This window comes from Neovison vison, chromosome 2, assembly GCF_020171115.1.
Source record: "Neovison vison isolate M4711 chromosome 2, ASM_NN_V1, whole genome shotgun sequence".
Lineage (NCBI taxonomy): Eukaryota > Metazoa > Chordata > Mammalia > Carnivora > Mustelidae > Neogale > Neogale vison.
Genome location: NC_058092.1, coordinates 27,136,866 through 27,161,798, shown reverse-complemented (window position 1 = coordinate 27,161,798; position 24,933 = coordinate 27,136,866). Strand labels below are relative to the sequence as shown.

The window sequence follows — 24,933 nt, the reverse complement described above, 5'->3', positions numbered from 1 at the left end:
CTATGGGAATTAATGAGGCTCATTTTCCCAGAGCCAGATTCCATCGTGCCTGGAATTTAAAGGCACAAGATTCGATGAAGTAATATTCAAGGAACCAAACAAATAGAAGCCACTGGGAAGAAAGTTGGATCTTTGTACCTGTTTGCCTTCTGAAAGGCTGATTGTAGGTCAGATATTTGTCTTTCTGATTTTGGCAGCATCTTTTTTTTTTTTTTTTTTTTATTTTTTAAAGATTTTATTTATTCATTTGACAGACAGAGATCACAAGTAGGCAGAGAGGCAGGCAGAGAGAAGGGAAGCAGGCTCCCTTGCTGAGCAGAGAGCCAGATGCGGGGCCCTATCCCAGGACCCTGGGATCATGACCTAAGCCGAAGACAGAGGCTTAACCCACTGAACCACCCAGGCGCCCCGGCAGCATCTTTATTTTTAAAGCAACCCATCCATAGGGAGGAGATTTATAAGGAGTGTTGCCTTAACAACAAGTCTGTGCTTCATGAGTGCTGTCCTAAAGTATTAGGAGGAAGTGGCTAATCAAGGAAACTAACTTGATCTTTATTCCCTGAAAAAGGCAACAGGGTGAAGCAAAGCCAGTAAAAATGAATTTTTGCTGATTTTTTATTTTCTAGGCTCTTCTTTTATGGTAGTATAACATGAAATTTGGGGTGTTTCAATCTGAAGGGACTAAAATATTTTGTGTGTTCAGGCATAATGCCTGTAATTTTTTATGTGATTGTCAAGGGTTTGAGTAACACTATTTTTGTCCATTATACTCTTTCTGAGTATGGTGGTTTCTCTTTCTTTCTTTTTTTTTTTTGAAATTCACTTCAGAGAATTCTTTTTTTTTTTAAAGATTTTATTTATTTATTTGACAGAGAGAGAAATCACAAGTAGGCAGAGAGACAGGCAGAAAGAAAAGGGGAAGCAGGCTCGCCGCTGAGCAGAGAGCCCGATGCAGGGCTCGATCCCAGGACCCTGGGATCATGACCCAAGCCGAAGGCAGAGGCTTTAACCCACTGAGCCACCCAGGCGCCCCCGCTTCAGAGAATTCTTATTCAGCCTCCTAAGGTGTCTAAATGTTGAAGTTTCCATAAGGAAGATTTCATTTCTTCTTCAGTGCAGTGTTCCTAAGCAGACAGCTACATCTCAAATTTCATGATTGTCTAGGAAGTCCTTCTTACCCCTCAGTCTTGAAATATGAGTGGACCAGTCATTTGTTTGTTTTAAGCTCTTTAGTTCCTAGGTCTCATACCAAATAATAATTATTGTCAGAGAAATAAGATTTACATAGTAGTGGTTCTCAACAACCTGCAAACATTTTGGGCATGCTACTGACACCTAGTGGCCGGAGGCCTGGGATCTGGCCAGCTGTCATGCAGTGCACAGGACAATTTCCTCCACCCCCACAACAAAGAATTATCTGGTCCAAAATGTCAGTAGTGCCAAGGTTGAGAACCCAGACATGTATGAAATAGCTACTGAAATAGTGTAAGACTATATTGAAAATATACTGTATATAGCTGTTAGCTAACGTGGGTATTCAAAAAATGCTGAGGTACTTCGTTCAGAAAGTAGATAAGTTTGAACCGAAATGGTCTGAGAAGATTTCTTGGAGAGAAGACTGGCTTTAAGCTAGAAACAAAGTACTGATTGAGTACATACATCCCAGTTGAAGGAAATAGCGTTAGTAAAGTCCCCAAGTGTAGACCATGTCTTCCATGGAGCACAGGAAGGAAAATGAATATAATTAGAGGCAGAATTGGGTAGGAAGTGTGAGATAGTGTGATCAGATGGTAATGGTTTTCGAATGCCAGGTTGGCAGTTGGCCTTGAATGTGGTATGGGAGTGGGGATTCTTAAGTAGGAGAGTAACATGGTGGGGGGAGTATTTTGGAAAAACTAATGATGGTGGGTGTTTTAGGAAGACAGAATGATTAGAGTGGGGAGTTCTGGCAGAGGGAAGACCAGTTAAGATTCTTGGAATAACCTAAGTCTGTGGTTGTAGCAATTGGAATAGAATGAAATTAAGGCTGTCTTTATGATCAACATTTGACTTTTCTTTTTGGAATTTTATAGATGTATTTTATTAGAAAGTTGTTTATCAGCGTAAAGGTGATCCTTGAAATACTGTTGAACTTGAAATACTGTTGAATCCATGGAAATTACTATATAAAGAGGGCTTATGGATAGACTATAGTTAAAATACAGTGGAGAAAAACTCAGAGACAAAGGAATAAAAGTAGAATAATATGGTGTCATGATAATCCGAGTGTTTCAATATCGAGGCAGTCAGCAGTATTAGATGCCACAGAAGTAAAGGATGCAGGTTGAGAAACAGTTACTGGATTTGCTAAGGAGCTGTTTGTGGATGACCTCAAAAGATCTTTCTCAGTGGGAAAATGGGGCAGAATAAGATTTCAGGGGATTAGAGAGTAGGTAAATAATGAGGAAATAAAGGTAGTAGCTGAATATTGTTTATAAAAGAAATTTGGCTCCAAAAGGATGGAGAGGAATAAGGTAGTCTGGCTCTAATTTCTTATCTCTTATTTCTTTCCTTTGTTTCCAGTTATGAAGGAACTGGTGGTATCTGCTGGAAAGAGTGTCCAGATTACCCTGCCTAAGAATGAAGTTCAGTTAAATGCATATGTTCTCCAAGAACCACTTGAAGGTAAAACATCCCCATAGTTACATTTGGATAATGTTTTAATTTATGGTATTTATGTACCTTAACTCATTTACTCATTGCAGCAGTCCTGTGAGAACAGGCACAAATGTTTATCTGTTGTGAGAGGCAATATAATATAATGTTTGAAATCATGGGCTTGATGTTAAGCCTGGGTTCAAATCCCAGCTCAGCTAGACATTAGCTGAATGATTTGAAGCAAATTATTATTATTATTATTATTATTTTTAAAGATTTTATTTATTTATTTGACAGAGAGAAATCACAAGTAGATGGAGAGGCAGGCAGAGAGAGAGAGAGAGGGAAGCAGGCTCCCTGCTGAGCAGAGAGCCCGATGCGGGACTCGATCCCGGACCCTGAGATCATGACCTGAGCCGAAGGCAGCGGCTTAACCCACTGAGCCACCCAGGTGCCCCTGAAGCAAATTATTTTTATGCTTGCATTTCTATCTCAGTAAAATGAGGATAATAATTTCTACTTCGTAAGGTTACTTTAAGGGCAAAATGAAACAGTACACAAGGGACCTACCTCAGTGCCTAGCATGTGGGTGATGCTTATTAACTGGAGGCTGGATTATACCCCTTTAAAAGAGGAAGCACCTGAGACTGAGGTTAACCTATTTATTTTGTCCAAACAGCTAGTAAATAGCAGAGATAGAACTTGTAGAGGAGTTATTTAAGACTATAGCTAATAGAGATTTGACATTTACAAAAAAAAAGGAAGACAGGGCTCCTGGTGACTTGGTTGGTTCAGTGCCTGACTCTTGATTTCAGCCCAGATCGTGATCTTGGGGTGGTGAGATTGAGCCCCACTTGTCCCTCTCCCTCCCTCCACTTGTGCTCATTCTCTCTCTCTCTCAAATAAATAAATAAATAAATAAATTAATAAAATCTTTAAAAAAAAAAAAGACAGGCTCAATGTGATACATAAAATTGGGATCTATGAAATACTTAAATTAGGGGATGCTGCATTCATTATTTAAGAAAACTTTTATAATATGAGCATCCCTTTCACCTTTGAAATATATATTAGTATATTAATAATACCAAAATTTGGCTTAGAAACACACATGCTTCCATAGTGAAGTATACTTTGGTGGAAAATGATTGCATTGGGTTTATGCTATTCTCATTACAGGGTTAGTCAAATCAAATGCCATACTTGAGGATTCAGGATTAGGCACACACCTTTCTTATACAGTAGTCCCGCTTTCTAATAGGCCTATTACCAACTCGTGTATTTATTCAAAAGTACTTTTCCAGAACCTAAATGCCCTCCTCATTCTATATTTCTGCCCTCAAATTGAGGTTTCCTTATCAGTTCATTCTACCTTCCTCCAGAGAAGCTTTATCCGGACTCCCTCTGGTGGTAAGTTCAGGTGACTGAATTTGGTGGCCTTTGAAGATGGTGAGAACTGCCTTGAGCTGCAGTTGCCTCCACTGTTTTGTGAAAAGCACTGGATTCGGCTTTATTTTCTTGTCTAACCCCTATTTGCATATACATCTCTGTGAGTTGCTGTCACCTTGTAGATCAGGACATGGGTTCTATCTAAAGAGGGCTTGGGACTCCTGGGTATTTACCCCAAAGACACAGATGTCGTGAAAAGAAGGGCCATCTGTACCCCAATGTTTATAGCAGCAATGGCCACGGTCGCCAAACTATGGAAAGAACCAAGATGCCCTTCAACGGATGAATGGATAAGGAAGATGTGGTCCATATACACTATGGAGTATTATGCCTCCATCAGAAAGGATGAATACCCAACTTTTGTAGCAACATGGACGGGACTGGAAGAGATTATGCTGAGTGAAATAAGTCAAGCAGAGAGAGTCAATTATCATATGGTTTCACTTATTTGTGGAGCATAACAAATAGCATGGAGGACAAGGGGCGTTAGAGAGGAGAAGGAAATTTGGGTAAATTGGAAGGGGAGGTGAACCATGAGAGACTATGGACTCTGAAAAACAATCTGAGGGGTTTGAAGTGGCCGGGGGGTGGGAGGTTGGGGTACCAGGTGGTGGGTATTATAGAGGGCACGGCTTGCATGGAGCACTGGGTGTCGTGAAAAAATAATGAATAATGTTTTTCTGAAAATAAATAAATTGAAAAAAAATAAAGAGGGCTTAGGGATTGTAGTTAAAATACAGTGGAGACTTTTATGAAGTCTAAAACACATGGGTTGAGAAAGAGATTCCTTTCAACTGTCCTTTCCACGGGTTGTTCAGCTACCAGATACATGAGATGAATGGTTTCAAACTTTCACAGATTGGGGACAAGTGAACAGGACCAGCTGTGCCTACTCATTCTCCCCCTCATCTCCTGTGGCAGCCCTTGAAGCACCCCTCAGGATTGCTCTTGGGTTCGGAGGCATGGTTTGAAAACCACTGCCCTAAATCATTTAAACCAGCATTCTGTCTAGCAGACCTGTCATCACTTGTTCCTTACCCTTGGGTAAATTTTTGGCTTTGAGGCATAATTCATCCCCCAAACTTTTCTGTCCTAGGAATATTGCCTTTTCTTGAAATTGCATTGCCAGCCTGAAATATTGTAGAATTGTCAGTTCCCAAACTAGTGTGAGTCTGTTTTCTGTGCGGAAGAAAAATTTCCAACTTTAGTTGGAAGGTCATCTTTTAGCACCAATCTCATGGCTGCCGCTGCTTTCCTGCTTCTCACCTGACCTGACTTCCAAAGAATATATGTGTGAGAGGTGCCCAGGCATGATGACTGTCCAACACATTGCTAGTATTTTGGGGAGGAAGGGTGATAGATCTTGCATCTCAAGCTTATAAAATAAAATCTGGTCTTCAGATGAAGGCTATCTAGGAATTCGATTCTATGTGCTAACTTACTTTCAAACTCATGAACTGAGAAAGAGATGACCATTCTCTGTTAAGCTTTTGAGGTTTCTTCTCTTTTCCTTTTATTTTCCTTCTGGGTAGTAACATAAACTAAGCCTTCATACCCGTCCCCATCTGTCCCTCATCAGATGTGAATTTCGTTTCCCCCCAAATTTAAGACCACTTTCATGGGGGTGGGATTCCATTTAGATAACGGGATCCTGTCCTTGTCCTACCCAGTCATACAGTCTGAACTACAAATGAGGACCATTTAATGCTTCATTTGATCTTAATTAATTTCAGTGGGGTCTGTTTTAAATGGGCCATCCCCTGCCATCTTCTGCAGTGTGTTATTTAGCTCAGCAGGAATGAAGTAGCTCTTTTAACTCACCAGGGTGTGATGACCTCAGTGAGACAAGCATTGTTAGCACTCTGTAAAAAAGCTATTTTTGAACCATGTTATTTAGAAGTCATGGCTGTTCTTTGTTGCGAAAGAAGTTTTGCAAGAAAATGGCCTTTGTTCCCAGTGAGTTCATCTATAGTGGTTGATAGGGCTTGTATTTTCACTGTGATGCCATACCGTGAGCAACCTGGTATTTGGAAGGAGGATTGGCCTCTTTCAAAGGGAGACTGGCTGTGGGGCAGGAGAGAGCACTGTTGGGAGAGGGTGGAGGAAGCCCTGACTGTAGCTGAGTCAGCAGAATCCTCCCTTTCTTTGAACAAGGCATTTGGTTTCCTATAGGCTCTGGGGTGGAATCTTCAAAACGGAGGCCTTGTCAAGATTTCGAAGAGATTTGTTATTGGCAGGCTGTGCGGCTGCCCTCTTTGTGTGTGGGTGTGTGTTTTCATGATTTCTGTAACTGCCCTTCTATAGGAGAAACCTACACCTACGACTGGCAGCTGATTACTCATCCTAAAGACTACAGTGGAGAGATGGAAGGGAAACATTCTCAGATCCTCAAACTGTCCAAGGTGAATTTGCTTCCTCTCACTTGCAGGGCTGGGGTAGAGGTGCTGACCATTTTCTAAAATGTAGAATGTAGAATTTTCTGTTCACACTTAAATCAGGAACAATCTTTCAGAAGTGAATCCTCCAAAAGTCTGGCTGACATCCAGTATTTGTTAGTGTATGATTCTCAAATGTTCATTTATGGTGAGAAGACTATAAGCATGGTGGTGATAGCTGAAAATATACACTAAACAGCTTTTAAGGGTAACATAAGGATTTTAGAATTTGGGAGATAAGCTAAGTTTTTTGTGGCCACAAGACTGTGTAAATTGGCTCAGCCTTTTTTGGGATTCAGTGTAGTTATTAGGAACCATAAAAATGTTCATATCCTTTAGCCAGGCAGTCTCATTCATTCGTTCATTCTTTTTTTCTTTAACAACTGTTCATCGCACACTAGTTATGTATCAGGCAGCTGGATTGATCAAAATCTTCACATTCAAGGACAGTAGAGTCTCACCAGTGATACTGGCCAGAAGCAGACAATTATAACAGGGGATGCACTAGGTCAGTGCACAGAGTATTGAAGCCCTGGGGACTTTGATTTCTTAGAGTTTACCGAGTGGGGTCATGACAGTGACTCACTTTCTTGGTAAAGGGTGGAGTGTTGATGCAGGGGAAGCAATGTCCACTGGGCCAAACAGAAAATGTGGCAGAAAGGGAATTCTGTGTGGCTCAGCATGACTAGACCCTCTGGCATGAGAAGGGCAGTGGCACCAAGTTGGAGAGATGCATGGGTCGCAGAGTGAAGACTGTGAATCTTATGCACAGGGAATATGGACCCTTTGAAAGGTTTTAGACAGCAGAAAGACTAGTTCAGGTTTTCAGTTTAGAAAGCTTACCCTGACTGCAAATAAGACTCAATCTGGGGAAGCCAATTGAGAATCTGTTGAAAGATGTAGGTGTGAGATGGTGATAGCCTGTGCTGAAAAACAAATAAAACTTAAGCTCATAATATGTGCCAGACACAGTGCTAATTGTTTTATGCACTAACCGACCCCAAGATGTAGATACTAATACCTGTTTTATATGACAAAACTAAAAATTAGAAAAATAAAGTAATTTAGCCAAAGTTCACAACACTATTAAATGATAGGTTTGAAGTGGAACTTTCCATCCCTGAAGCTCTTTTTTAACTTTGCCATGATGGTTGAAATCTAAGGTGATGGCATTGTGAATGGACAGAAGTGAGTGGATGTCAGGAGTAAAATGGAGGTTGACTAGGTAAGGCCTGGTGATCAAGTGTTGGGGTGGCGGTGTTGGGGAAGGGAAGTCTAGGATCATTCTAGCCTTTTGGCTCAGGCATTTGGGTAGATGTTGGCACAACAGTGGTGATATTCACTAAAATGAAGACCACAGAAAGAGGAGCAAGTTTGGATGAGGTTTGCAGATGATTAAATCATTTTTAGACAGAGTGAGTTTGAGGTGCCTGTGAAGTAGCTGGGACTCAGGGACTAGAGATCAGGACACAGGTCTGTGCTAGAGAGAGAAATTTGCACACCAGCCTCAAACAGATGACATTTGAAGTCATGGTAATGTATGAGATCATCCCGACAGAGTGTGTAGAGTGCAGTTGGAATCCTGGGGAGCACAGTGATTAAAGGTGTGCAAGGAAGAAGAAATTGAAGGAAATGAGAGAAGTGTAAGCCAAGGAACGAGAGCTTTCCAAGAAGAAAAACATCAAAAACACTAGTCAATTAGCATTTGCTCAAAGATCATTTGGAAGAAAGGAGGAACTTCATTCGTCTGAAAGATGTTTATCACAGTATTGGTTATAATAGTAAAAGCCTGGAAACATCCTTAATGCCAACAATGTGGAATGCTTATGTGATATGACACGTGTACTCGTGCACTATTCTGCAGCGTTGGAAGTGACCATTAAAAAGACTGTTATAATGGGGGAAGGTGCATATGGTAAATGAACAGAAGAAAGAATAATAAAAAGCTTGATGCAGGTCTTTCTTTCTGATCTGCCATCTGCAGTGGGACTGCCGCCAAGATGCAGATTTTTGTGAAAACCTTTACAGGGAAGACCATCACTCTTGAGGTTGAATCCTCAGAGTAGAAAACATAAAGGCCAAGATTCAGGAATTCCTCCTGATCAGCAGAAACTGATCTTTGCTGGCAAGCAACTGGAAGGTGGATGGACTTTGTGTGACTACAGCATTCAGAAGGAGGCCCCTCTTCATCTTGTGTTGAAACTTCGTGGTGGGGCTAGAAAGAAGGAAGGAGTCTTGCAGCACTCCCAAGGAGAATAAGCATAAGAGAAAGAAGGTTAAGCCGGCTGTCCTGAAATACCAGAAGGTGAATGAGAATGGCAAAACCAGTAGGTGAATGAGAATGGCAAAACCAGTCACCTTCATCGGGAGTGCCCTTCAGACATTCTGGTGGTAGATGTTGTCTGACTTACTGCTACAATAAACCAGAAGACCAGAGTACTTGTGTATGGGTTAATAAAAGACAAGAATTGACACCAACAACAAAAAACTTGATGCACACCTTGATTCTAACTGGAGCTTGAAGGTCGAGTTCCTAGAGGTAGTGGTCACATCTTACTCCTCTCCAAACTGCAAGCCTAGGATAATGTCCAGCATCTAATTGGCTCTCAATAAATGTTTGCTGAACGAATGAACTATTTAAAAGCCATTCTTTGTATGGGGTCAAGGACTGGAAGAAAGTAAGAGAAATAGGATTAACTGGTGTGTTAGGACAGTGGGATTGTGGGTGATTTTCTTTCTTTTATATTATGTTTATATAGATAGTGGAAATCAGAAGGGGAAAATATTCAGATATTTGGGAGCTATTTGGTATTTTTACAAAATGATTTTCTTTGCAGAGATGATTATTTTAATTTCATAACTCTATGAAATAGAATGGTTGGGCCCTTAATGTTCTTCTGAAAAGAAAATGGGAGTACAGAGATACTGAATTCCCTTTTGTTGTTCTAGAGTCAGCTAGTAATAAGATTCACATTAAAAGCTGTGGTTTTTTAGTTTATAATTCATTGTTTCATCTCCTCAGCTGGTTTACTCTCTCCATTTTGGAAACTATGCAGGAGTGCAGTATCAGCATGGGAAGTTCAAATACATGTGTTATTTTAAATAGAATTACTGCCCTTTTGGTTGTCTAAAAGATCTTCTCTCACTTCTGCAGCTTACTCCAGGCTTATATGAATTCAAAGTGATTGTAGACGGTCAAAATGCCCATGGGGAAGGCTATGTGAACGTGACAGTAAAACCAGGTATGAATTTCCCAGCCCTGGCTGAGTCTCCATTGCTTCCTCTGCAGGATTCCTAAAGACAGAGAGATTTGACTTGAAGAGTCTTTTAATTCCCATTGTTGTTGTTGTTCTTTTTTTTTAGTGTATGCATTGGGCAATTCCTAGTTCAGTGTAGTAAAAGGTTAGGGTTGGGGGCGCCTGGGTGGCTCAGTGGGTTAAAGCCTCTGTCCTGGGATCAAGCCCCGCATCGGGCTCTCTGCTCAGCAGGGAGCCTGCTTCCTCCTCTCTCTCTGCCTGCCTCTCTGCCTACTTGTGATCTGTCAAATAAATAAATAAATAATCTTTAAAACAAACAAACAAACAAACAAACAAACAAAAAAAGGTTAGGGTGGCAGAGTATATACTTCAGTTCTAGTTGGAACATTTGGCTGGGCAGAGGAGTATTAGTCACATGGCCCCCAGTGCGGTATGGCCTGAGCAGCAGCCTCCTGTCTGAGAACTGCTTCTCCAAGTAGGTCATGCTGACAGAGGACCATGTGTTGTGATTAAGAGACACAAGAAAGCCAGAGCCTGGGAGAAGCATGTAGAAGGAGAACCAGCCAAATGGCTGGCTCTTTCTGATCTCTTTCCAGATACGGGTTTTGTACACAGAATTCCTCATTTAAACCCTGCCAGTCTTTTTTCACCTTAGAAAGCAAATCCTGTCATCCTTTTTAAGTGATCCACCATTGATAAATTACAGTGCAAAAACAAAGTATCTTGTTTTACAATTTTAGGGAAATTTGGGGCAAGTTGGAGAGTGACATATACATTGGCACAAATTCTTTTTTTTTTTTTTTGCACAAATTCTTAATAGTGTTTTCTGTCTTTGTTGGTAATAGATTTTCTATTTGCTCCTTGAACTCTGTAGTCAAGGTAATCCTTTCACCTTCTTAAAAATGTGTTTAACATAAAGACTGTTGGATTTTTCTCCCAAAGAAAAAGCCACTGGGTTTGTAGCTCGTAGTCATTTGGGTGGACCGAGCAGTTTGTGACCCTGCCATCACTCAGGCCTAGACACAATCAGCTTAGGGATGGCTGGGAAATCATCCATTCTCTTTTCAGCATAGTCTGTGCCAAGGGATAGTTTGTCGTCCTCCTCTACTCAAGCTTGTGTCACTGTAGTCCTTGTCATGAACAAGATAGCACGTGAGCATTGAAAGCGTGCACTAGGCATGGTCTTAGGAGTAGTCAAGTTTGGAAGAGCTCTGATGCTTCCATGTGTCTCATGCTGGAATGGTAACCTGGTGTTGTAACTTTCCATTCGGTGATGCTGCACCCATCAGTTATGTAACGGAAACTAATTTATAATTCACCCACATAGGCCTGCTCCTCCTATAATTTATAAAGGCCCTCTTTGTGATCCCAGGGTGCTGGGATTGAGCCCTATGTTGGGCTCTCTGCTCAGTGGGAGCCTGCTTCTCTTTCTCTCTGCCACTCCCCCTGCTTGTGCTCTCTTTCTCATAAATAAATAGATAAAATCTTTACCAAAAGAACTGAAAACAAAACCCAGCTTCCAGGACACCTGGTGGCTTAGTTGGTTAAACATCTGCCTTCAGGAAGCACCTGTGTGTCTCAGTGGGTTAAAGCCTCTGCCTTCGGCTCAGGTCATGATCTCAGGGGCCTGGGATTGAGCCCCACGTTGGGCTCTCTGCTCAGCGGGGAGCCTGCTTCCTCCTCTCTCTCTGCCTGCCTCTCTTCCTACTTGTGATCTCTGTCAAATAAATAAATAAAATCTTTAAAAACAAAAATAAAAACAAACATCTGCCTTCAGCTCAAGTCATGATCCCAGGGTCCTGGGACTGAGCCCCACATTGGGCTCCCTGTTCAGTGGAGAGCCTGGTTCTCCCTCTCCTGCTCCCCCTGCTTGTGCGTGCTCTCTCTCTCTCTCTCTCTCTCTGTCAAATGAGTAAATAAAGTCTTTAAAAAATTGAATAAATAAGAACGGCTAAAAATTTTTTAAAAAGCTTCTCTTCCAGTGTTTTCTGCATTGTTTTCTTGCAGAGCCCCGGAAGAATCAGCCTCCGGTTGCCATCGTGTCACCACAGTTCCAGGAGATCTCTCTGCCGACCACTTCTACAGTCATTGATGGCAGCCGTGAGTACTTCTCTACGTGGTAGAAAACACTATGGAAGATTTGGGGCCAGAGGTACCTGGGTGGCTCAGTTGGTTAAGTGCCCAGCTCTTAGCTCAGGTCTTGATCTCAGGGTTGTGAGTTCAGGCCGCGTGTTGGGCTCCCTGCTGGGTGTGAAGCCCACTTTAAAAAAAAAAAAAAGAAGATTTGGTGCCACCTATGTCAATATTCTGGTTAGGCCCATCTTCTTGACCATGTTATGGGAAGACTGCCCATCTCAAGCAACTGATTAGGAAGTAAAAACTGGACAGACCCTATGTAAAAACCCCATGTGACTTGTTTGAAGTAATATTTCTGCTCTTTTGAGATGGTAAGAAAGTGGGATTTGGCAGATATTTAGCATTATTTTGTATGAAACTTGCTTGTTTTCAAATTTGCTTAGATAGAGTCACCATTCTCAGCTATAGAAACAAAGCTCCTTCCTCTTGTGCAAGATAAGTAACTGAGGGTCTCGGCTGGGAGCCCTCCCCCAGCGAGCACGGCTGACTGGATTCTTGTCAGCCTCCTCCCGGAGAGACTCCCAGAACACGCTCCATGCCCCGACTGGGCTCGTGAACATTTCACCCTTCGGAATAGTATCCCCTGATGGGTGACATGAGAAGACTTGTGGGTCTTTGCCACTGAGGCTGGCTGTGCGTGCAGGGGGTTTCAGGCCTGTCATTTCAGCAGTATTTGCTTGGTCCCCTTGGAGGCCTAGTAAGGCCCTGCTCCCCGATTGTCTTGCCAACAGTCATCCTAATGGCCAAGGCAGTACTGTTCTAGCAGAGGAATCTCCAGCGAGGTTTAACATTTTACGTAGAGGGAACTGGCAAGAAGAGTAGGGTGGAAGAATAGCAGGGCAAGAGAGAAGAGAGAACAGGAAGAAGCACTTGTGAGAGCGGCAAAAAGGGTCACGTAGCCCCATTTTCTGTGTATTGGTGAATAGGTCAAAGTTAAATAATGTGGAAGAGTGTATAGCGGAGACAATCACCGCGACTCCCATCTCCCAGCTAGCCAGTTGTCCTCCAGTCAATGGCATTATTTTATGTTTCTTTCTGGAGACAGTCTCTGCGTATGTAAGAAAATACGTATGTAGTCTTTACAATAACACAGAGTACACACTGTTGTGTACGGTGCTTGTTTCTCTATGTCGAAGAATTTCTCTGAATCAGTACATGAAATAGTTTTGTTTTCTTTCTCTGATGGATTGCACAGCCTTCCATTGAATGGCTGTGTATGTCCCCGTGTGGTTGTTTCCTTGGCTTCAGTCAGTCTCTATTGATGACCGGTTAGATTATTTTTGGTCCTTTGCTGCTACAGAGAATGTTGCCATGAATAATCTTGTAAGCGTGACATTTAACACATGTGCAGATGAATCTGTAGGATAAATTCCTCAAAGAGGAATTGCAGGGGCAAAGACCAGTTTTGCTACGTTGCTGTTTATGGAGAGGGTATGAGCGTGGGCTTCCACCGTGACTCAGGAGAGGGTTTGCTCCGCACCTGTACCCACAGAGTGTGTTCTGAAACTTTGGCCTCACCAAGCAGGTAGGTTTAAAGAAACAGTATCTGAAGTGTAATTTAAATTTGCGTTTCTTTTATTTTAAGTAAGGTTTTATCTTTTCACGTGTTTAAGAATTTTTGATTTTTCTTTTTTCATACAGTAGCATTTTAACCAGAGGTTGCCTGTGTTGGGGTCCTTGGAAAACTACACAGTGGAATATTCATAGCGAGGCAGAACGACTCAATATTCCTAGGGGAGAAACACTCTGGAGAGATAGTCTGTCCTTTCATGAAGTTTTCCTAGCCTCACATCTCTGGGTAGTTGCCCTGGTTTGTGTAAGCTGGGTAAGTGCTGAGACCCAGCGCTCTCGTGTTGTAACTGATGTTTCTTTATGGTCAAGAAAGCACTGATGATGATAAAATCGTCCAATACCATTGGGAGGAGCTTAAGGGACCTCTGAGAGAAGAGAAGATTTCTGAAGACACGGCCATATTAAAACTAAGTAAGCTCGTCCCTGGGAACTACACTTTCAGGTAAATTAGGACCCTTCAAGTTTCCCTTAGGCTATGCTTTTCCCTTGTGGGTTTTACATTCTCCTAGAAATCAACTCTGACAGATATCAAAGTCATTATAGACTCGGTTGATGATAGAGCCTTTGGTTTCACTCTTGATCTTAGCCAAAAGGCCGAGAAGCAATAGAACCTTTGGTTCCATTAGTTCTGAGTCCTGTTGGTGGCTGTGGTCACAACAATGATGTTTCTAGGGCAACGGGCCTTGCATAGTAGATCAGGACCCACCACAGTTAACCATTCCCAAAGCTGTGCCTGGCAGATCCCCATTTTTTTGGGGATTTCTGTCATTAAGTGAAAGGACCTATCTTCCCGTGCCTTTTCTCAGGAAAAATCTAGAAGGAACCCATTCCCATCTCGTCTCTTCCCTTTGGTAAATGCTTCCTCAACTTACAAGATCTCAAAATCTTTACTTTGGACTAGCGGCTTATTTCAGTATGATTTGTGGGACCTTTTTCTGTTGGGGTTTTTAGAGACTTTGGTTCAAAGATAGTCCTGGGAACTCGCGTCAGCATTCTAGGATGTGATTAGTAAGAGTGTGAGCTGACTCTAGAGTAGTCCTCTTTAGGTTTGCACAACTCCTTGTCTGTTACAGAGCACTTGCATGTGAGTATCATAAAACAGCGTATGTACATGATATTAAATTCATTTTACATCTGAGAAAAATGAGGCTCAGTGTATTTACTAATTTCTCTGAGGTCACACATTTCAGCTAGAACCAAAGTACGGATTCTGTAACCAAGTCTGGACTCACTCTGTTCCACTCCTTGACCTGACCTTACATATTTTGTTCATGCTTCCTTGAATGCTCTTCTCAGTCCATCAGAGTTCTGCCCATCCTTAAGGACCTACTCAGTTTTCTGTGAGGCAGAGTAGACCCTCCTGAAATTCCTCCGAGAGGAGGGAACATGTCTCTCCCAGAACTGTCGCACCCGAACTATCTCTGTGGTGCAATAGTTTATTCGTGGGTGTCTCTCTTCCCCACTGGGTCTGTAGTTTACCAGGTTTTGACACTACCAGAGACACAGTGACAGGTCCTAGAACAGCACCTGCCCTGTAAATAAATATGACTTAGCAGCACTCTTACTGACTTAAGACTTCAGATGAATGAAAGGCAGCTGCCATTCCACAAGGTTAGAGCCTTCTCATTGGCTTAAAATGGAAATGTGAGTTGGTTTTTACCTTCGATTTCTAATATAGAAGTTCTAACACTTAAGAAATTTAGCTTGGGCCAGGTTGATCCTTTTTAAAAAAGTAATAATAATAGTTCCTGCTTCTGGAACACTTACTGTGTGTTAAGTACTGTTGTGAGCTCTGTGCAGGCAGTGGCTCATTTAATCCTATAGCAAGTATTATAATTACTATTATTTTGTAGATTAGGAAATTTAGGCACAGAGAGGTTAAGTAACTTGCCCAAGGTCACACAGGCAACATGACTTGAGTCTGCACTTTCAATCATAGTGTTTGGGTGGATGCAGTATTGGGAGTGATTCTTCTTTTCTGTCAGTTTCAATTTATGAAATGATGGGACTGGATTTGATTAGCATTAAGATTCAGTCTGTTTGGTTCCAGTCACCTTTCCTTCTCTCCTCCTTTGACATGGCAGTGGCCCCTCTCCCCAGCCCTATGGTCGGCGGCTCATCGGGTCCAGGATTCTCGCAGGCAAGCCTGGGACTGAGGTGAAAGAGTAAATGGGCAGCTGCCATCTTGCCATTTGTCTATAACTTGCTTTTGCTCTGAAATAGGAGACAAATAGGATATGTTAAAAAAACAAAAACAAAAACAAAAAAATTATGAAAACAACATGGAAAATGGAAAAAGAGGAAAATTTCTGTGGATTTTTCTTCTTCAGATATTTGCTGATTTGCACATGTCTGTGTGTCTGATGTTTTTGTGCTCTTTCTGTAAAGGCTAAAATCCCCCAAATCCCCTTCAGGCCCTAGGTAAAAGGTGAGACTGTGGGATGCAGCCCCACAGATGTCTGGCTCTGTGGCTGGTGGTGAGATTTAAACAAACGACATGTCTTTTCTATGCTTTTCCTCTTTCTGTCAGCAAAATGGAAGGAACCCAAACCTCCTTGCTTGCTTATGCTCACATTTTGAGGTGGCAAGAGAAGCTTTAGGCTGTTCAGCTGGAAGGCATCATTTAGGTAAAAGCCTGCTCTTATAAATGAACATTTTTTTTTTTTCCTCTTGCAAATCCTGTTTCACACTGGCACAAGCTGTGGGGCTGTTGCGTAGGAGAATTCATTTGCATCTCGGGCTCCTGTCTTACCAGAGTCGGCCCTCCTGGTCCATCCCAGGGGCTGTCTGCCCAGGGCATCCCTTCTTGCGATGTGTGCATGGCTGAGGCAGGATGGCAGGAGGAGAGCGGGCCGCAGTCAGTGCTTGATCTATTCGGGGCCGCCTTTGAGCCCCGCGGCTTTAGGGGCCAGGGGTTAACTACACTTAAAACTTGGTTTCTGGGCTTTGGAGTCAGAGAACTGGGCTTGCATCTTGGCTCACTGTGTAGCCCTGGGCAGGTGACGTAGCCTCTGTCGGCTTCCTGACCAGGGAGGTGGAGGACGCCTACTTCATGATTGTTGGGAGGGCCAGGGCAGACAGTGCCTGTGAAGTTCCCAGCGCACGGACAGGTGCAGGTGGCAGAGCAGAAGGGTGCTGGCAATGTAGTGCCTGGATTCGCATTCTGACTCCACTCAAGCTTGGGCAAGTTACCTCTCTGTGCCTTAGTCTCCTCGTATACGTAAGGAGTAAAATGAGCGTCGTGCTTTATGGAGCCGTTGTGAGGATTTAAGGAGATAGAAAGCACTTGGAACAGTGCCTGGCACTCGGTCAGGGTGAGCATTTAGTCGTAGTCTGCCTGTCTGAGAAGAATGGATAAAGAATTGGTAATCATTTGGTACCCCTGCTGCCTTGGTATTTCTTAGCCTCAGTATTTCAGTCCTCTCAGATCGCTGCCTCTTCCTTCAGCCCATCCCTGACTGCACTCCTTTCTCTGCCCTGCTAGCTTGACGGTGGTGGACTCTGACGGAGCAAGCAGCTCTACCACTGCAAGTTTGACGGTGAACAAAGCGGTGGATTACCCCCCTGTGGCCAATGCAGGCCCCAACCAAGTGATCACCCTGCCCCAAAACTCCATCACCCTCTTTGGGAACCAGAGCACTGATGACCATGGCATCACCAGCTATGAGTGGTCACTCAGCCCGAGCAGCAAGGGGAAAGTGGTGGAGATGCAGGTAGGAGGGAATGGCTTCCGTCTGTTCTTGCCCAGGAGAATTACAGCTGCTGGACTGCGTTGCCCTTATGAGGCTTATTTTTGCTCCCATTTTAATGACCAAAGCCAATTGATAGAGAACACTGAACACTAGAATTTAAAAACAAAAAAAAAAACCTAGAAAATTTAAGGAGCCTTTAAGGAACACATTACCAAAACCTTTGTCTTTAATGTTTCGTATTAAACGATGTGTTCTAGGATGATGCCAGAGAGCCAGACTACTCCGAAGCCACAAGGGTACAGACTTTTTTTTTTTTTTTTTTTTGAGAGCGCACACTCATGTGTTTGGGGTACAGGTAGAGCAGGGAGGAGGGGCAGAGGGAGAGAGAGGATCTCAGGCGGGCTTCAACTCAGCTTGGAGCCTGACGGGCTGGATCCCATGACCCTGAGATCATGCAACAAGGTTGCAAATCTTAATGAGCTGTACTACAACTTGGAGTAGCCCATTCGGCTCTCTGGACATACTTAGGAGACTAGACCTGCCACCAGGCACGTGAGGTAAGTAAATAAAACTGAGTAGGGCCTGTGGCAAACCAGACAACATAACCCCTGACTGAAGTGGTCAGCTGCGCCTCAGCGAGTTGTTGCCACATGGAAATATGGTCCCAGTATTCCTAGAGGGGCCCAGCTTTCCAAGAAAAAACAAATCTAGACCTGTATGTGAAAATTTCCAACTTTTGGGGCGCCTGCCCGGCTCAGAGGAGCATGTGACTTTCTTGAGTTTGAGTGAGTTTGAGCCCCATGTTGGGTATAACAATTACTTAAAATCTTCAAAAAGAAAAAGAAAATTTCCAGCTTTTAAGACACTGCAGACCAAACAAAATGTTTGCACTCTGGATTCTGCCCAGAGGCTGTCAAGCTTTGTCAACTGTTCTAGAGGAAGTTCCTGCCGTGGAAGTTTGCCCTAAATTGTGTATAATGTTCCTTCTGACGCTCTGTGTTTCCAAACTGGAGGCCTGACTTAAAGCTCACATTTCACCTGGCTTTTGTTAGATATCCTGTTTGCTTTCTCTGCTGCTGCAGAACCTGCACGACCCAGCTGGCGACGGCACGGCATCGGCCGTTGCTGCCACGAGTGCTACTCAGGCAGCTGGGTTAAGATCACTGAGTGGCCTCAGCAGGAAGAACATGGTTTTAAAAGTGTGTTATTTTATTCTACACTCCCGGCCTCCTTTCTGGCTTGGGTCATAAAGACCGAACTTGGTTATCTCTGCACATTTTCCTGTCCTCCTCTCCCTTGTGAGAACTCGGACTTTATTTGAAACTGCTGCTGTCAGGGAAGGTTGTCCCTTTGAAAGGGGAGCCCTTTACTTTTAACAGGATGTCCCACAGTGTCTGATGCCACATGCACTAGCTCTAGAAAACTAGGTGCATCATTTAGGCTGGAGTAGGACTTGTGTGACGTTGTGATTCTGGGAGTCTGCTTTCCCACTTGTCTGTATTTATACATGCAGGGGGTTAGGACCCCAACCCTGCAGCTCTCTGCCATGCAAGAAGGAGACTATACTTACCAGCTCACAGTGACGGACACCATTGGACAGCAGGCTACCGCCCAGGTGACTGTCATCGTGCAGCCTGGTAAGTTCTAGCCTTATCGTGCAGGCCCTTCTGCAGGCCGACCCCTTGTACTGTGCGGGACAAGAGGGTTTGGGTTCTGAGCTCTACGATGCTGGAGTGGGAGGTGGCAATTCACAGGCCACTGGCAACTGTGGTGGTCCATTTTGAGTGCTTGCTTCAGAGGTAGAGAGAGACAGGACTTCACAACCTCAGCTGTGGTCTTGCCCGTGGCTGGTTATTGTGCTTTCAAGGGGACATAGCAGATAGAGTTTCTGTTATCCCAAACCCTCCCATGGCCTTTAAGGGACAGCTTAAAGCCCACTTCCTCCAGAAGGCCCTACCTTATCACTCAGACCCTCTCTTCTGAACACCCAGAGCATCGAGTCTCAAATGTAGCGTGGCATTACAACTTCATTACATTCCGCTGTGTTCTTATAAAAAGGGTTCAGTCTTAATATTCTTCATTGTGCCCTCCCTGACCCACGGTCTCTGATAGTTTTGTGGGCTGAGAGGCAGAGTTCTCATGTCTTCCAGAACATATGTCCCTGTTAGTTCCTCTCCTTTCCCAGCTGAACCCGCCTGCTTTTGACCTCTCTGTCTCTGTCTTTTAGAAAACAACAAGCCTCCACAGGCAGATGCAGGCCCAGATAAAGAGCTGACCCTTCCGGTGGACAGCACAACCCTGGATGGCAGCAAAAGTTCTGATGATCAGAAAATTATCTCCTATCTCTGGGAGAAAACACAGTGAGTACTGACACAAAACCTTTACTGCTGCAACGTCTCCAGATCTTTGAAAACAAGGACTTACTTGTGTTTAAGAGTTCACTTGCTCTTGCTGGCTTATCCAAGGGGGATGATTGCGAAAGAAACATTAGCCGTCCTAAACTTCAACTCTACGAAAATGACAGAAAATAATCGTTGTAAGAAAAAAAAAAACAATGCTTGCCGTCAGCTAGTCTCCAGTTAGTACTTTGTGGTCCTGGTACTTTTACAGGTACAATCCATCTGCTGAAATGCACAGTTTAATTACACTTGAGAGGCAGGATGGAAGGGGTAATGGAGCAGAAAAATACCGTTGCTCAAAATTAACTGGGTAAGGCTGGCAGTGGGGATGGGGCAGAAAAGCTATTACAGAGAATTGAAAATTCATCTGCACAATGAAAACATTGCTCTGGTATCCTTTCCTTAAAGACACCATTTACAAATTATGTTAGTGAGAGGCCAAAGGCACTAACTAAAATAATAATAATTAAACTGGAATTATCTAATCGAACCGTTTCTGGTTCTCACAGTTTCTTTCAGCTTCTTTAAGCCATAACAAATGGAACTCAGATTGTATGCAGGATCCCACGGGAAGCAAAAGAATTCTAAGGAAGAGTTAAAAGCATTCTTAGTTTCCAAAGGTACCAATGACAGGACAGACTGAACTCTTCGTTTTATTTATTTATTTTTTAAATTATTTATTTATTTATTTGACAGACAGAGATCACAAGTAGGTAGAGAGGCAGTCAGAGAGAGGAGGAAGCAGGCTCCGCGCTGAGCAGAGAGCCCGATGCGGGGCTCGATCCCAGGACCCTGGGATCATGACCTGAGCCGAAGGCAGAGGCTTTAACCCACTGAGCCACCCAGGTTTTTGATGAGGGCATAGAAATGGGTGGCAAGGGGCTTAACTTGACTGTAGAAGTGACTTGACTTAACAATTGCTGAGTTGGATTTTAGAAATTCTTTTCCTCGGCTCTTATCTCTTGTGGAGAACCAAGTCTTCCTCAGCCCAGTGTGTTTGAATTACAACTGTTGAAGACATAGCTGATAAGCCTTCAGCTGAGTTTCACCAGTGCCTACAGCAGAACTGATGCTGAGAGTAGCTTCTTGGAGGAGAATCTGCTTCGGAGGGATGACTGGGGCCAGAGATTATAGATTTAAACAGCAAAATAAAGCAAAACCTGGGAGACTGCAGATTTCTCTTGTCATCCTATAATTTTAAGGAAAACTCTGGGGCATTTTGCTCCTTGGAATGTGTAGAGCTATGCCTGGATGTTGGCACAGAGCTCACTCCCTGGCTGCAGCTGCTGTGTGAGGCCCCAGGGGTGGAGGAAGGCTGCAGGGTGTCCGGGGTCCTCTATGACCACTGTCCAGGAGCTGCAGGGAGCTTGGCTTTCGAGCTGCCGAGCCGAGGATGGTTTGGCTGAGAGTTCCTCTGCAGCCTTGGCCCATTTCCTTTCCTTGACTTTTCAGTAGGAGGGAGTTTGGCGTGTGATTAAGAAACGCATCCTGCTCCTTTGCTGGCAAGAGCTGAACCAACTACTGGGCCAGAAATGCTTTTCAGAAACATCACTCTGAAATCATTCTTTTGATCAGAGACCTGCTCAGAGCACTTTCTTCCCTTTACAAACTGGAACAGCACAGAGTTTGAATGTTCTAGAAATTCATAGAAAGGATAAAGCCAGACATGTTTGAAAGCTGGTGAATGGAATTTTCTGATCGGCAGGGGAGCCTGTATTTTGGGGCAAAATGACGCTCTGTCCAAATGGAATATTTTTAAACATGCCCTCTCAAGGGCTGGGAAACAGTAGTTCGTGTCTCAGCTGAGGCAGTCATTGTCTGCACCTGCTGAGTCAGGGACAGGAGAATAGCCGACAGGTACAACTCCACCCTCTGGTTTCTGTCTTTGTCCAGGGGACCTGATGGCGTGCAGCTTGAGAATGCTAACAGCAGTGTCGCCACTGTGACGGGGCTCCAAGTAGGAACCTATGTGTTCACCTTGACTGTCAAAGATGAGAGAAACCTGCAAAGCCAAAGTTCTGTGAATGTCATTGTCAAAGAAGGTACCTCCCTGCCCTTGGGTTGGTGCATTCTCTGGGTCAGATACCTGAGGAATTGGGCATCTCCTTTTTTGGCAGCAGAAATTGACCAGAGATAAGGGGTGGCGGGGTAAATTGCGGAGAAGGGCAGCTGTTATGTGCTTCTAAAACAACCTTTAATTGGGAGTGAATGCAAGGTGAATTTTAACTTCTTGTCCCCCACCTTCCTTCTCAGTTGAATAGGGAAAGAATTTGGTTTGTTTTCCTTTGCATTTTTATTTTGCCTCCACTGCTAAGCCCTGGGGTTTCTGTAGTTCTCCTGCTGGCTGCAGTGACACCTGCTGTCAGGCCTTAGAATGACTGTCATGCTCTGTAGTTTCCTGTGGTCCTCTGTGAGCCTGCGGACGGGATGCCGGCACGAGGCAGGAGTCTGTGGGTTTGCTGAGGTTTGCAGGCGCAGACCTGCGATGGCCCTGGGGGAGGGCTCTAAGAGGCACGAGGGTCACTCCTGCTAGGGTGTCCGTGCTCAGCGGCTAGAGACTGCACACCTGAGTAAACAAGGCTGCAGGTGGGGCCCAGAAGAGAGGTCCTTCCCCCCCCCCTCTTTCTGTTAGAGTATTAAGGAATAAAAGAAGAGGTTGAAAAAATAACATTTTTAGGTCATATTTTGAAGAGAATGTGTGGTATCAGCTACGTGAAATATAAAGAGTAAGGCTTTTTAGCCCAGTTGGGGTCTCTGTCTCTAGTCCCCACATGCTTCCTGAGAAGACACATGGAACCCTTTCAGGGAAGCTGCTAGGAGGACCCAGGAGAAGACTCAGCCCTCTCTGCTGGACGATGTCAGAAAAACATTTTGCTGGGCTGGGTTTTATTACCATGGAGAGAGGGGAACCGAAGCCTGGTCTTCACTGGGTCCTAACCCCCAACTAACTGAAAGTTAGTTCATTGTCAAAAAACCCCCCGCTCTGCTGTTAGGTGCTGGCATGAATAGGTGCTTATGATAGTTTTCTCCATTTCAGATACTTTCAATGTTAATTTCCCCCTAAGCATCATGAACAAGCATTCTTTCTTTTCCAGAATGTTATTTCACTGATATCTCTTTGGTTAGAAATGAACAAACCGCCTGTAGCCAAGATAACTGGGAATGTAGTGATTACCTTGCCCACGGACACAGCAGAGCTGGATGGCTCCAAGTCCTCAGATGACAAGGGAATAGTCAGCTACCTCTGGACCCGAGATGAAGGGAGCCCAGCGGCAGGGGTAAGTGTCAGGAACCAGAGAGCTACACAGGGTCAATGTGATGAGATGGGGAGAGGAAACTGAGCCAAACATTCCAGGATCTGTTTCAACATCGGTGGGGGGGGGGGTCTCTTATGTCAAACCTGGATTGCCCTCTGCAATTCAGGGGACCCAAATGATTTGCCTAGCATTGCTCTGCAAGCTAGGATGCCCTAAATTTTTTTTTTTTTTTAAGATTATTTATTTATTTATTTGACAGAGAGATCACAAGTAGGCAGAGAGGCAGGCGGGAGTGGGGGGAAGCAGGCTCCCCGCTGAGCAGAGAGCCTGATGCGGGGCTCGATCCCAAGAACCTAGGATCAGGACCTTAGCTGAACTGGATGCCCTAATCTTGCATCTGTGGGCTGCAAAGCTTTTACAAAGCAGGAGCTGCCCAGAGGGAGCTTAGTTATAACAAACAGCACCCAACCCCACAAAAGGAGTCTGGTTTTGCCCTTTGGTGTAGCCAGTGTTGTTCAACCCCACAGGAGGTGCTAAATCACTCTGACCACCACCCAATCCTCTTTCTTTCGAACCTGGTTGAGGGCACCTACACATTTCACCTGCACGTGACTGATGCGAAGGGGGAGACTGACATGGATCGGACTACCGTGGAGGTGAAGCCTGGTGAGTTCATTTAGCACTGGGACTGGCTGGGAGTGCTGGCCTAGCCCAGCAGGACCTCGGACCTGGGCCCCTTTCTCCCGGTAGGACAGAGACAGGTGGCAAAGCCAGCTTCTAAACGCTTGAGAAACCCTGAGCTGAAAAATCCTTGGTGACTGTTTCAACAGTACCCCTCCTCCCCACGCAGGATTATGGACCCCTGCTCCACCCTCCCATTTCCGATGGAGAAACGGAGACTCCCAGAGGGCAGGGCTTGCTCAGTGTCACACAACAGTTGTGTCAGAGCCAGGCCCTCATGTCCCTGGTCCAGCACTCCCTCCTGTCCCTGTGATGGATGAGAGAGGGCTCTGGGTGCTTCGGGAATCTGAGCACAGGAATAACTTAAGTCATGATGTCTCATCACCACCCAGCTGCAGAAAACAATTTATTTTTATAAGTTGAGCCTCAGGCTTTATCTGACAGCCCAGGCAAGGTAAAGTAACTGGTATCCTTTACATTTTTCAGATTTGCAGAAATAAAATTTCTTTCTTAAATAGAACCGTGTTTTTATTTTGTTTTGAGGCTGATTTGGTATTAGGGAAGGAGTGAGTGTGGGGTGGGGTAGAGCTTTATAAATTCCTGAGCATCTGATGAGAAGGTATTAACTTTAAATCTACTCTTTGTTATATAGGCCAAGCTCATGTAGAGATGTCTTAGATGGGAAGGGATCTTGGCAGATCTTCTAGTCCTTGTCCTACCTCTATGAAGGACAACAGCCAAGACACGATAAAGTCTCTTCTGTGTTTAAAATCAGATCACAGATAGTCTACTAATTATGAAAATGATACATCAGGACAGGCAAATGGTGCATCCAATTATGGGAATAAGGTATTCTGAATAATCGCTTTTAACTTCCAAGTGCAGAGCAGTCTCTAGGACACAATCAGAAATGAAGGATAGTGGTCTCCCAGTTCTAGAGTTACAAGAACATCGTGCTCTGATATTGCTCTAGGGAAGTCCTTGTTTCTTGACCACCCAGATTTTTTGTGTGTTTACTGTCTTCAAACCTGTAGGGCTGATACAATTCCATTATCAATAAGATTGTAGAGATGAACATTTTCCCTCTCATTGTTGTAGACAAAACACAGCAAGTCATTGAAAACTAGATTGTGGAGAGATTGTAGATATCCCCCACTCAGCCTGGAGAGCTCAGCAAAGTCAACTGGGAAAAAGCTTTTATTATTATTATTATTATTAAAGATTTTATTTATTTGAGAGAGAGAGCAGGGGGAAGGGTAGAGGGCAAGAAACCTTCGTGCAGATTCCCCAGTGAGTGGGGAGCCTGATGCCTTTGTGACCTTGAGAGCATGACCTGAGCCAAACCAAGAGTCTGACGCTTAACCAACTGAGCCACCTCGGGCGCCCCAGGGCAGAAGCTTTTAGACCAGCCCTCGAAG

At 44.1% G+C, this 24,933-nt stretch overlaps 1 protein-coding gene and 1 pseudogene across 2 annotated transcripts in view; both read left to right on the top strand.

The window, feature by feature from the left end:
* The window catches only part of KIAA0319L (KIAA0319 like), a 91,452-nt gene that overhangs the window by 51,801 nt on the left and 14,718 nt on the right, over positions 1–24,933 (top strand). For both annotated transcript variants that reach the window (XM_044237785.1, XM_044237784.1), the window contains exons 5-15: positions 2,563–2,664; positions 6,391–6,488; positions 9,676–9,763; positions 11,786–11,878; positions 13,796–13,928; positions 16,971–17,199; positions 18,692–18,815; positions 19,406–19,538; positions 21,471–21,619; positions 22,704–22,855; positions 23,362–23,500. In XM_044237785.1, coding sequence (XP_044093720.1) covers positions 2,563–2,664; positions 6,391–6,488; positions 9,676–9,763; positions 11,786–11,878; positions 13,796–13,928; positions 16,971–17,199; positions 18,692–18,815; positions 19,406–19,538; positions 21,471–21,619; positions 22,704–22,855; positions 23,362–23,500 — 1,440 coding nt within the window. The remainder of the gene's footprint in view (positions 1–2,562; positions 2,665–6,390; positions 6,489–9,675; positions 9,764–11,785; positions 11,879–13,795; positions 13,929–16,970; positions 17,200–18,691; positions 18,816–19,405; positions 19,539–21,470; positions 21,620–22,703; positions 22,856–23,361; positions 23,501–24,933) is intronic.
* On the top strand, positions 8,193–9,043 carry LOC122898499 (annotated as a pseudogene).